General features: G+C 40.4%; 1 protein-coding gene across 8 annotated transcripts in view; it reads right to left on the bottom strand.

The window, feature by feature from the left end:
• EYA1 (EYA transcriptional coactivator and phosphatase 1) overlaps positions 1 to 12,508 on the bottom strand; it is a 283,352-nt gene that overhangs the window by 107,813 nt on the left and 163,031 nt on the right. For all 8 annotated transcript variants that reach the window (XM_032470269.1, XM_032470272.1, XM_006185840.3 and 5 more), the window contains one exon: positions 5,309 to 5,386. In XM_032470269.1, the coding sequence (XP_032326160.1) occupies positions 5,309 to 5,386 (78 nt within the window). The remainder of the gene's footprint in view (positions 1 to 5,308; positions 5,387 to 12,508) is intronic.

Genomic DNA, 12,508 nt, shown 5'->3' with positions numbered 1-12,508 from the left:
GCACTTCTTACTGCGTGTTTACCCACATTACCACTTACCTAGTTATCATCTGTCTCTCCCACAAGAATGGAGTTTCAGGAAAGCAGGGACCCTGTCTACTTTTCACTACTAAGTTCCCACTGCCCAGAACACAGCCTGGCATATAGTAGGTGCTCAATACATAGCATGAAAGAATGTATGAAAGAATCTGATTCAAAAAGTTAGACCTTTTCAGGAACAATTATAAAACCAAAGAAATCACATTTCTCACATGTGATCTTTTTTTTCTCCTTTAGAAATTCCCAGTTTTCAAACACCGCCAGACATCAATGTTGTCCGATCAGTATCATCAAGTGGCATTTTATTTAACAAATCAGCAACCAGGCTGGGATTTGTGGACGTGGGAGGAGCAGCAGGCAAAGATGCTCTGCAATCCCTGAAAGCACATTGTCTTCAACCCCAATGGCTCTTGACATTTAAATCATTAAAATTTTGCTTTTCACTGGTGAAGAGTAAATGAGCAGAACAACACTGTGTTTTAAAAACATAATAAACAAGGTCTTGCATTTTTCAGCTTAACCATGTGCCTTGGAAAGTCAACCCCTCTCCTCCAGTCTCCCCACACCAGGACACCTGGTGATGTCCCTGGAAAAGAGGGAGACTCAATGCCTCCTTAATGCTTTAAGATGCTAGGATTCCTTGAAGGACAAAGGTGGAGAAGTCTATTACCGGTGTCAGAATAACTCCATTTCTTCTTTATCCTTATTGTCTTTTTCCTTAAGAGACCCAGAATATTCAAAATGTGAACTTCTAAGCCATCACAGAAAAGGAAGGAGGCGTAGTGGCTTCAGAGTTATCACTTGGAGATTGCTTTCTCCAGCCTCCTCTTCTTCTTATAAATTCTAAGTGCTATTCACAGCCAATGCAGCATGCCTTGGTTTTTGCATCTTTACTCATGAAAGGGCTGGGGGAAGTAAGGGGCATGGAGAGAAAGAGAAAGCAGAGGGGCAGGGGGAGAGAACACGGGCAGGTAGAGGAGGAAGAGAAGGAGAATAGAAGAGAAAAAGGAAAAGACAGTAAATAAAAGTCCATCCCCATGGTTCTCTGTGCCTCCTATACCTTGATCCAATTCTGCAGCTCACCTGATCCTTTCCTCTGAGTCCAACAGACAATCAGTCTGTGGCAAACAAGATCCCCTACAGCTTCAGTCTTCTTACCAAACTGTCCCCAACACCATCCTCCAAGGCCCTGGATTCTCCTGCGTGTCTTTTCCCAGTAAAGGCTGCTCATTCTCTCAGATTCTAGAATCACAGAGACCTGAAAATACATCTGCATCGTTTCTTCCAAACCATTGTTTTTCTGCTCTCGCATGAAACCCTTCCTCCTCTGACGTTCATGACATCTCAACACTTCCATGAATGACCCACCTCCTAAGCACTGCCTGGCATTTATCAAAAACTTTAGTATTTGACTCTGTCCCCTGATGTCCCAACATCATCCTGGAACATGCATCCAACACTTCTTTCACCCCGTCCACACCTCAACTCTGGCCTTCTATGTCAACCATCACACTCAAGACCACATCGTGGACCTTTCCCTCCATTCCAGTCTCGGACTAAAACAGCACCAATGGATTCATTTGTTTATTTACAAACATGCACTGCCCATTACTCATGGGCTCCATCCCATGATGGCCACTGGGACTGTAAGTGTGAACAAGACAAACAGAATCTCTGTTCTCATAGGGCTACAGGAGGAAAGAATGAAAAATAATTTTTAAAGTAGTGATGAAGACTGAGGAAGGGGAATACAGAGAACAGACTACAGAAGCCTGGGGTGGTGGTCTTGCTGAGTTTTCAGATTAAGGAAGGAACAGCTTCTTTTCCCAGAATTCTCATTCCTTTATTCCCATCTCATCTGTTCTCCAACCCATCAAGAGATGCAGGACTCCTGGCATCCTGACATTCTCTCAATTTATTATCCCCTTCCTTCACTTTTTGTCTATCTCTCCTAGATATGTGAATAGTTATTTCAAACTTTTTTTTTTAACTGACACCTTCAATTCTCTTCTCTTCACAGTCTTCCATGCCCTATCTGGAAAATCCTCAACTTGGATCAGGATAAATGTCTTCTGACCTGGGCAGCAAAGCCCTCATATAGAAAGGCTGCTCTACCATAAAGTCTTCACATTCATTAGTTCCATGTGTTTGGACTTTCAGCTCCACTATCATTTCTTCCTTTATGTTTCTAAGCAGCTTCAAACTTCTCAGTTCCTCACAGTATCTATTTTAATTGTCTCCATCTCCTCAAGCTCATTAGCCCATCACTGCTCTCACACAGAAGTCACTGAGGAGGAAAAAGTAGAGGCCATTCATTCGTTCATGTATTCATGAATTCATCTAGTAAATATCTGAGTGCCTAACATGTGCCAGATACTTCTTCAAGTGTCAAGGATACAAAGGCACAAATGAAGACTAAACCCCTGCCATCTCAAGCTTACATTTTGGTAGGGGTGAGAGGCCAATGATACACCTAACACACAAGTAAACAATGTAGTTTGCAGAAGGTTCTAAGTGTTATTGGGTGGGTGGGGGACTCAGCATGTTAGAGAGACTGGAAATCTATAGTGAGAGTTCCATCACACTGAATAGGGAGGGCAGGGTGGGCTCCCCGAGAAGGCGGGATTTGAAGGTGGTGAGGGAGTCGGGCAGGTATATAGGGAGGTGGTCCAGGCAGAGGGACTGTGGTGGCAAAGGCCCTGATTAGAGGAATGGCAGGAAGCAAGGGAGGCAGGCGATGGGGTCTAGTGGGGCTTGTAGGTGAATTGTAATGACTCAGCTTTCACCCAGAGAGGAATGGGAGCCACTGGAGGGTCTGAACAGAGGGCTCAGGCACGAAGTCCCTAACCATACTGCCTCCTCCTCCACTTCAGACTTATCTACCTTACTTTCCATCCACCTTCCCTGATGTTTCTGTGGGAAAGCTATTCCTTTTCTAGGCTGATCCACTTCTGTTTTGAATTTAAGCCCCTGCTGGCCCATCAGAGATTTCCCTCCATCAGTTATCTCCTTTACCTATACCATTAACCTCTGCCTCTATAAAGTCAGTGTTGGCAGCCAAAACTACCCTGACCTTCCAAACGCCATCCTCAACCCCCCAGCCCTCTTCCTAAGGGACTACCCTCTCCTTTTAACACTTACATACTTGAAAGACATGTTTCTCTTCCTTGTCTCCACTTCCTCTCCTTCTTCATCAAGTCACCCATCCATTCAATGAACTCAGTGAGCACAGATTACCTGCTGGGAACTATGGTGGAGGCATAGAAAAACGGCATATGGGCCAGGGGGCCCAAGGGGAATAAAGCTCGCTTGTCCACTGAAACCTCTATAGGCTAAATCCATTCATGTTTCTCATTTTTTAATTTTTTGACATAATTTGATAATTGCAGGAAAGTTGCAAGAAGAGGAGAAAAACTTTCAAGATATCCCTCACCCAGATTCCCCAAATGGTAACACTTTATCAGATTAGCTTCATCTTTTCTTCTCTCTCTACTGGTGCCTAGGTATGCATATGGAGAGCTCACGTTTTTTTGGTAGATAGATGCCACTTTACTCATAAATATTTCAGTGTATATTTCATAAAATGAGAAATTTCTTCTCTAGGAGGATGCTACTTCATGATCAACATGCCCCAAACTGAGCCACTGTCTTTTTCATCACGCTCCTCTCAGGGTCCCTCGCTCTTCACCCTCTCTCTGCATCACTCACCTCCATGCTCATTGGTCACTACGATCATATATTCTATTTTATAAATACATTTTAATCCGCACCCATTGCCAGCACCCTATATCTGGGATTCAGTATTTCTTGCCCAAATTAATGCAAAAAAACCCTAACTGGTCTCTCCCCTTCAGTTCTCCAGCCTCTCCTCCATCCTGCTGCAGTCATTCTGTAAGTGAACCTGATCATACAGTCCCCTTCCTCTGTGACCTCCCATGGCACTCAGGATAAAACACAAACACCGTGCAGAACACATCTGCCTATTTAGACTCTGGTCCCTGCCTCCCTACTCAGTTCAGCACAGCCCCCAACCCCCCATAGTTCACACCACATACACCAAGAATGTTGAACCATCAGCAGTTCCTCCAAGTTCCATGCATCTGTGCCCCGGTCTCCTCCCATGGAATGTCCCCTCTGTCCAGCTTCCCCTTCCCCAGTTCTACATGTGCTTTACTCCCAATCCATTCTTTCAGTCTGAGTATGGGCATCTCCTCCAGGAAACCTTCCCTGATCACCCCATCCCAACTGGTCTCTGCTGGGTCCTTCCTGGGTGTTCTCAGGATTCTCAGAATGCCGGGATTCCTCCAGCATTACCAAGCTGTACTGTGATGGTCTGGTGATTTGTTCACCCTGTTCAGCCACAAGCCAGGACCATCATCATACAGCTTTGAATCCATAACAGTACCAAGCGCGTTGCCTGTGGTAAGTCAAATTCTAGTGAATGTTTTCGAAAGAACTATGAGTATAACACCTTTTGTTATTTCCTTATTGCCTCCAGCTGGTATCATCTGTATAAAGGTTGTACATTTGCATTTCATTTTACATCTACATATAACTCTTTTTAATTACGGTATATGTGAAATGACCCTGAGAGCAAGATTAAATCAATCACAATTTGACAAAAGTATGGCAATCCCAATTGAGAGGTTTTATAAACACAGCAGATAATTTGAAAATGGTTAAAAATTTAAGAATTCTAATAAAAAATAATTTTTAGTTGAAATAGCCCAAGCTGGGTAATTTGGCAAAGATGCAATCATATCCTCACAATTAATTTATTATCACAGTCACTTTCTTAGCAATTTCAGGATCACAGATGTCGAAAGTGGAGATTTTGTTTGTTGGAGGCAGCCTTTATTAATGAGAAGGAGATTAAAAGCTACTGTAAGGATTTAAAGCTGCTTTACAAAGTCTGAGCTCTAGCTGACATGACAGTTACATGGCTAGTGGGTATCAGAAGCCAAATTTTGTGTGATTAGAAGAATCATACAGGTGAGAGACAAAGGGAAGAAGTCAAAAATATAAAGATAATTTAGAACAAAACCCCACATGATTTTATTTCCTTTTATAGGACACCAGGATTTCAGCAAACCCTTCATCACACTGAATAAAAATACTAGAACTGCAAATATGGGACTCTGAGAAAACCTATGCAGTGTTATATAGGTAATACACACATGCACATGCATATGCATGCATATATTTGTATATATATCAATAGGAAAGATAACGTTTGACATTAATGTGAAAAACTAATATTTACTCCTTACCTGAACCTGAGAAATTGTCTAAAGACCCGTCTGCTGTTGTAGAAACTATTTCACTGCTGCTCATCGGCTCTGTTTTAACTACAAAAATAAACAATATAGATCATATACCCAACCAACAGTTACTGGAAAAGGCACAGTAGAGAAGATACAACATTCAAAATAATGACAAGAAAACAATTTAAAAACCAACCTTTTCATATTTGAATATAAATCAGATTAGAATTCCTAACAGTCTTTTTTAAAAAAAAAAAATTCACGTTTTTCTTCCTAAGGAAACAATCGATTGTGACAAGTTGACCTTTAAAAGAAACACTTTAAGCTAAAAGTAGTTCAATTCATTGTTATCTTACATATTTACTAAATCGCTTACTAAAATAAATAACTTATCCCTCAAATTTACATAATGTGGACATGAAATTATTTCCTTGGGTTTATAACCATTTGGCCAAATAGAGTCAAAAGGATAGACTAGAAAGACTTGAAGTGGAAAATAACACCAACAGGCTTTCATGGTGCTCAAGGTCAGATGCACACGTTCTCACATACATGTGTGCATGTGTTCTCACAAACACACACACACACACACACACACACACACACACTTACTCAGTTATCCAGCATGGCTGAAAAACGGTGCTCAGTTTAATGGGTTATTATTACCACTCAGCCATATCTAGCAGCCAAATCATCAGTGTCTGATGTACACTTAGTACCAAAACCATACTAAATGTAAATGAAGAATAAATAAAATTTCCCATTTAAAAATAATGATAGCAGTCAGTCTATGGAAAACCCGAATTTTAGTTGAGTCTGTAAAATAAAAACATTTAAATTGATGCTATAGGTTCTCCACTGATAAAATGATGGTATGATTGTACCCCTACAGATAAGACAAACCACCTCAGAATCCTTCCCCCCACTAGTTTTAGATTTTTTTTTTTAAAAAAGAGCATTATTGCTTTCCCTAGAAACTACTAGTAAAGTGCTATCATTGGAATCTGTCTAGCCTACTCAGTGGGAGTCACACATTCCTATTAGCAGGTTTTCAAAAAGGGAATATCTTAGAGGCACCTAGAAATCAATTACGTGTTTCCCAAAATAAAGGCCTTAACGAGAATATCTGGGGAGGCGTCTCTCCCAATGTAACAAATTCTGAACTGGGAAAGGGTGATGCCTTCTCTCAGCACTGCCGATCTCTTACAAACATCAAGCAGACACACTCACCCTCTTGCTGAATCTTTTACAAGTAAATGCATAGTCAGTAGTTTTAAAATACACATTATAAATAGTTGCAGCAGATTAGTCACTTTCAAAAAAAATTAATTACTGAAACTGTTTCTAAACCAAGTTGAAAAATAAAACCAGTGAGTCCAAATGGAATCACTTCAACTGACTTTTAACGTAGACCAAACAATAGTGTGACTGAAGTCTTCACTTTTCCCCCAGTTGTTTTGGATCTGAAGCCTTTGTTGATGCTTATAAATTTTGATACAAGCCTGTGTCTCCCTCCTCTCTTCACACCTCTGGGAAATTGCGTTTAATACAATTCTCTTCTTCATAACCATTCCCCGGCCACAGATGGAGGGAGGCGTGTTACGCCACGGCTGGTGCACAGGTTCCTACTCAGTTCTCCACATTCTAGCTCACCCCCTTCGAAAAGAACTCATATAATGCCCTGGGCAATTGTTCTGTTTCACTCTGCATTGGACAGATTAGCACGAGGATCTGAACTCTGTGTCAAATACCACATGCCGAGAAAAAGAATTAGGCCCAAGGGTAACAGGTTGTACAAAGTACCTACCATGTGTCAGATTCTTTGCAGACATTGTGATTAATTCCATTAAACAATTCTGCAAGTCGGTCTCGGAACACAACCCACAAGTTTGCCAGCTGTGAGGCACTGCCTTCTAATGTCATATGCAAAAACTACAATCAGAGGGGTCTGGAAACTGCCCAAAGTCCCACAGTAAGTGGCAGAAATGGGATCTAGTTTTGGCTATTTTGTATTCCAAGTCTTGAAGAAATGGCAGTAAGTGACACTTCCCAATGATCAGAGCTTCTCTGCAGCAGAGCAAGGCAACTGAGTTGCTGCCACACCCTGTGGAGACAGTGGGTAAACCCCTGCAGTCCTCATCTTCCTAGAGGGTTAACACTTCCAGGCTAGTGAACTTACTGGAAGATCTCAAGCAGAAGGTCCACACCAACCTGTCTGGAAAGACAGTGAGAAGGAAATTTTTCCATGGTGTGAGACGTCCGCCCAGATTACTTCCCAGTTTTTGCCAAACTTAAGGTCTATGATTCTGTAGACTGGACTAAAAAATTCACAAAACTTGACTATGCCAAAACCACTCTCACTCCCAGACCCCTAAGACCTGCCCCAACTAGTCCCCATAATTAGCATGATCACATACAGCTTTCCCTCCCTAGAGGCGCATTCAATTATACTTGGGATTCCATTAAAATAGGCAAAAAGAATAGGAAGGAAAAGAAGAGGATATTTTTTCTTGTGGGCCCCCAGCCCATCGCTTTTTGCCATTGTTCAAATATACCCATCTATACACTAAGGAATAAAGACTCCCTTTTCCTGATGAACCCAATTCTTTAAAAGGCTCACTGTTGAAGAGAAGAGGCAGTACCTAAAGTAACTACCAGGATATTCGTGATTTTATCACGTACTGTAATTGAATCTTTGATCACCAGAGACCTGATGCTTAAGAGACTGGTGATTTATTGTGATGTAAAATAGTTTCTGAATGAAAGTCAAATAAACAAAGACCACTTCTGGCTTTGCGGTTGCCAAGCATACACCCACCAAAAAGTAAAAAAGACAAGAATAATCTCTGGCCACCAAAACTTTGCCCATCCTGACCAGTGCCATCACATTTATAAATATTTCATAGGTAATATAACAGAGCACCATTCCAAAACTTTGAATTTAAAAACACAACACACTAAATTTTTTTAAAAGTTTGAGCAATTTTAAGTATTACCACGTCTGAGAACAATGATCTCACCTAAGCCTCCTATCTGAAAAGAAAAACCTATGAATGACCTGTTTGCCTCTAAATAAGGTAGGATTCTTTCATCTCCACCACACTTCTTCCTTCATTACATGACTTCAGTCTATTAGAAAACAGCAACTTTTATTCTCTTTTGCCCACTAATCAAAAGTCTTTTTTCTACAACTCCAAGTTTCCTGTCGTGCATCTGATACTTAAGGACCTACTCATCCTTTAAAAATATTTGGAAATTCTCCTTTGCCCCTTTAATTTCTCTCAATCCCTTCAAGAGCTTCCCCCAACCATGCATTTTAGGCTTGAGCTATACTGGACAACCTGTGACACTCCAGAGGTGCCACAGACTTCCATCTATCAATGTCTTTGAGCTTTGGTTTTTGGACACAAATAATCCAGTTACCTGCTATAACACTTTGTAAAAGCTGTATAATCTCTCCATCCTTAATTATCTCACATACAAAACTTAAAAAGTGATATCTACAGTGATATATAGAGATACAGACACATACACACATAATGGAATACTATGCAGCCATAAAAAAGAAAAATCTTTCCATTTGTGACAACACGGGTGGACCTTGAGGGTATTACTCTAAGTGAAATAAGTCAGATAGAGAAAGCCAAATACCATATGATTTCACTTATATGTGGAATCTATAAAACAAAATAAACAAAAAAAGCAAAAATTATAGACAGCGAGAACAGATACTCACAGATAGAGAGAAAATAATGGTGGTTGCCAGAAGGAGGTTGGGGTGGGCAAAATGGGTGAAGAGGGCCAAGTGGTACAAACTTCCAGTTATAAAATAAATAAGCCATGGGGATGTAACATACAGCATGGTGACTATAGTTAATAGTGTACTGCGTATTTGAGAATTTCTGGGAGAGTACATCTTGAAGGTTCTTGTCACAAAAAAAGAAAATGATATCTACATTATACGAATGCAATAGAAACCCATAAAAATGTATGTGAAGTATCTCATGTAAAGTAGGAACTGCAATTATATTTATCACCATCATAGCAGTATCATATAACTGCTATACTGACTGCCTTTCTCCTGGGGAGTAGGACCAGGAAGCAACAGTGAATAAGAGTTACAATAGATGATAGATAGATAGATAGATAGATAGATAGATAGATAGATAGATAGATAGATAAAGAGTAAAAAGTACCAGCTGCGGTATTATCAGTTGGAGTTTAATCTAGCTTTGCTATCATCAGTATGGACCTAGGAAAGTCACTCAACTTCTGTGTGCCTCCGCTTCCTCTTCTGTAGGTGGGGATAATACACTCATAAGGTTTATAAATGCCTATAAGTCACTTAGCACTGTGCTAGGTCCAGAGGCCATGCTTTTATAGCTACCTTATCATTATAGCATCTTTTTTTAAAAAGTAATTGTGAGAAATCAAAGTGTTTCTCATGTGACAAAAGTCTGTCATAAACTTCACGGTAAAGTTAAGCTTACCCTTTGAGAAGCAAATGGAAAGAATATAAAGCTAAGTGACTTGTCTAAGATCAACCACGAGGCCACTGCCTCAGGATAACCAAAATCAAATCAAGGCAACTTGGATGTAACTCAAGAAGGCAGGACCAAATCACGATTGTATTGAGAAAACATTCATTATAAGTTGGGTCATTACAATCAGAGTATATACTCTTTCTGGAGAGACAAGCAAGCAGCAGGATGGTGAATATGGCAATGGTGATAGAGGATTCCAGGAGAAAATGTGGGCATCTCTCTCCAGCACTGCTTAGGATGAATACACTGTCAGTGGCCCACAAAAAAAGAGAACACTGTCTTTGTTCACCATAAATTTAAGTGGAGATAGATCTACCAGATGACAGAAGCTTGGTGACGTTAGCTATCAAGCTCATCCAACTAGCCCATCATACCATGATTCTGTGCTCATCAAGCAACTTCCAGTCACACTTTAAATGCTGCAGTCACAATCCAGGGAGATGATAGGCTGATCAGAGGAGACAAGTACCCAGTCCATTGATTAGTTATATTTCTCACTATAAATTAAGAGGGCAGTTAAAGCAAGTTCTCCCCCCAGAGGGCAGCTCTGCCTGCTGGTTTGGGAGTTGGCCTTTGTGCTAAGAATTTGCCCAGGATTACAGCGAAGGCAGCAGCCTGAGTGAGCCAGAGGTCCTCCCCGTGCAATATCTAAACTCATCTCATAATTTTTCTTTCAACTGTAATAGTAAAACTTGCCTTTGCTTGGCACACTCTTGTTCTTCCTGTTTTGTTTCCTACTATAATGCTCAAGGACTTCAAATCTCAGTTCTCACAGACATAGACAACCTGATGGTTACCAGGGCGGCAGGGGGAAGTGGGTGAGAAGGGTTAAATTGGGAGTTTGAGACTTGAAGATACTTATATGAAATAAATAAACAGCAAGTTTATACTGTATAGCACAGGGATCTATATTCAATATCTTGTAGTAACTTATGGTGAAAACAAATATATGTATATTCATGTATGACTGAAGCATTATGCTGTACACGAGAAATTGACACAACATTGTAAACTGACTATACTTCAATAAAAATACATACATACCAAAAAAAAAAAAAAACCCCTCAGTTCACCATCTCTGAATTATTCTTTATGATTTCCATCCTCTCTTCTATCTCAGTGAGATTTACCTTCATTCCACTCTGGTTATTGAACAGTTCAGCTACACTGCTTCCTAGAACCGCATTGCCTCTAAATAATGTCACCTTTTATCTTTTTCATTTGCTTTCTTCTGCCAGACTTGCTCTTTAAGGGTCACCAGTATAGCCTCTATCCAAACCTCCATCCATTCCCCACTCCAATTTCACCAGCCCATCCTGGAACCCAGAGCTAAAATCAATCCTACGTTGCTTCATTTTACAAAGTTTTCTTTTTTTAAAAAATCACACTTATGTAGACAACTGCTAAATCTACCCACATACATATCTTTTTCATGGGGACCAAGCCTATGAGCCCAATCATGCAATGCCCTTGCCTGAATCAGGGACACGTCAACCTGCTCAGATGCAAAACCATCATCCTATCCCTCTGTAATGGTCATGCCACCTAGACTGCAAGTGTCCTTTTCACTCTGATTCCTCCAACCCCCTCTTTCCTCACACCTTAGTGCCAGGTCTATTATTTCTACCACTCTAATCTTTCACAACCATTTTTCCTAATTTCACAGCCACTAGCCTAATTACCTTCTATCTTTTCTCTTGGAAAAGCTGGCAAATTGGCTTTTCAGCCTCCACTCTCTGTATCTGAAGCAGAGATGTTTCTCTTTCCACAGCCTCGATTTGAGCAAGTCCCTCCTAGCTCTGTAGTCCTCAGCAGGCTCTCCATTTTCTCTCAAATTAAGTTTTCACTCCTTTGTCATGTTTTCAAGGCCCTCTATACTCTAAGACCAAGCTTTTTTTATTTTTTATTTTTATTTTTTTGCTTTACTTGCCACTTCTTCCACACACACTTTGTATTTGTATAACAACTAGTAACTGACAAGAATATAAGAGTGTTACAAAATACAAGGGCACATCTAATTGTCCTAACTTTTCTCTGTGACACTTATTACCTCCATTTTACAAAGAAACACGAGTCCATATACATAGTCAACATTTAAACCAAACTGGTCTACCAAGTGTTTAATGCTCCCTCAGATCCACAATAATGCCAGTGCCTTTTCTTCTGACATGTTCTACAAACATCTGACCAAATCCCACACTTCCTTCAAGGTTCAACCCAAGTCCCACCTGCTTTGTCAAATCTTGCCTGATCTACTATGTAGGGGCTGATTCTTCTCCTTGAGCGACTAAATCTGAGTTTGTACCTCCTTTAAAACACACATCCCACTCAACCTTGTTTTAAATGTCACAGTCGTATCCATTTGAACATATTATAAATGTCTTCAGAACTACAGCTTTTCTATCCCTACAGAACTTAGCACCATGCTTAACACTCAATATTCACTGAAGGAATGGATAAAGGTTAACAATGTATAATTGACTTTGAAAAGGAGATCACAGTGGACTTCATACCACTCAGCACACCGCATGGGACAATTAAACACACTGTGTATGATCAAACGTAGGATCACATTTTCTTCCTTCCAAATTATCACTCAGTCAACATATGTGCAGGTTCTTGTGAAGCCCTTTGCTTACAGGACATATGCCCCTTATGCTAT

Source organism: Camelus ferus, chromosome 29 (genome assembly GCF_009834535.1).
Source record: "Camelus ferus isolate YT-003-E chromosome 29, BCGSAC_Cfer_1.0, whole genome shotgun sequence".
NCBI lineage: Eukaryota > Metazoa > Chordata > Mammalia > Artiodactyla > Camelidae > Camelus > Camelus ferus.
Note: the sequence above shows the minus strand (reverse complement) of the source record. Positions and strands in the feature narration are given on the sequence as shown.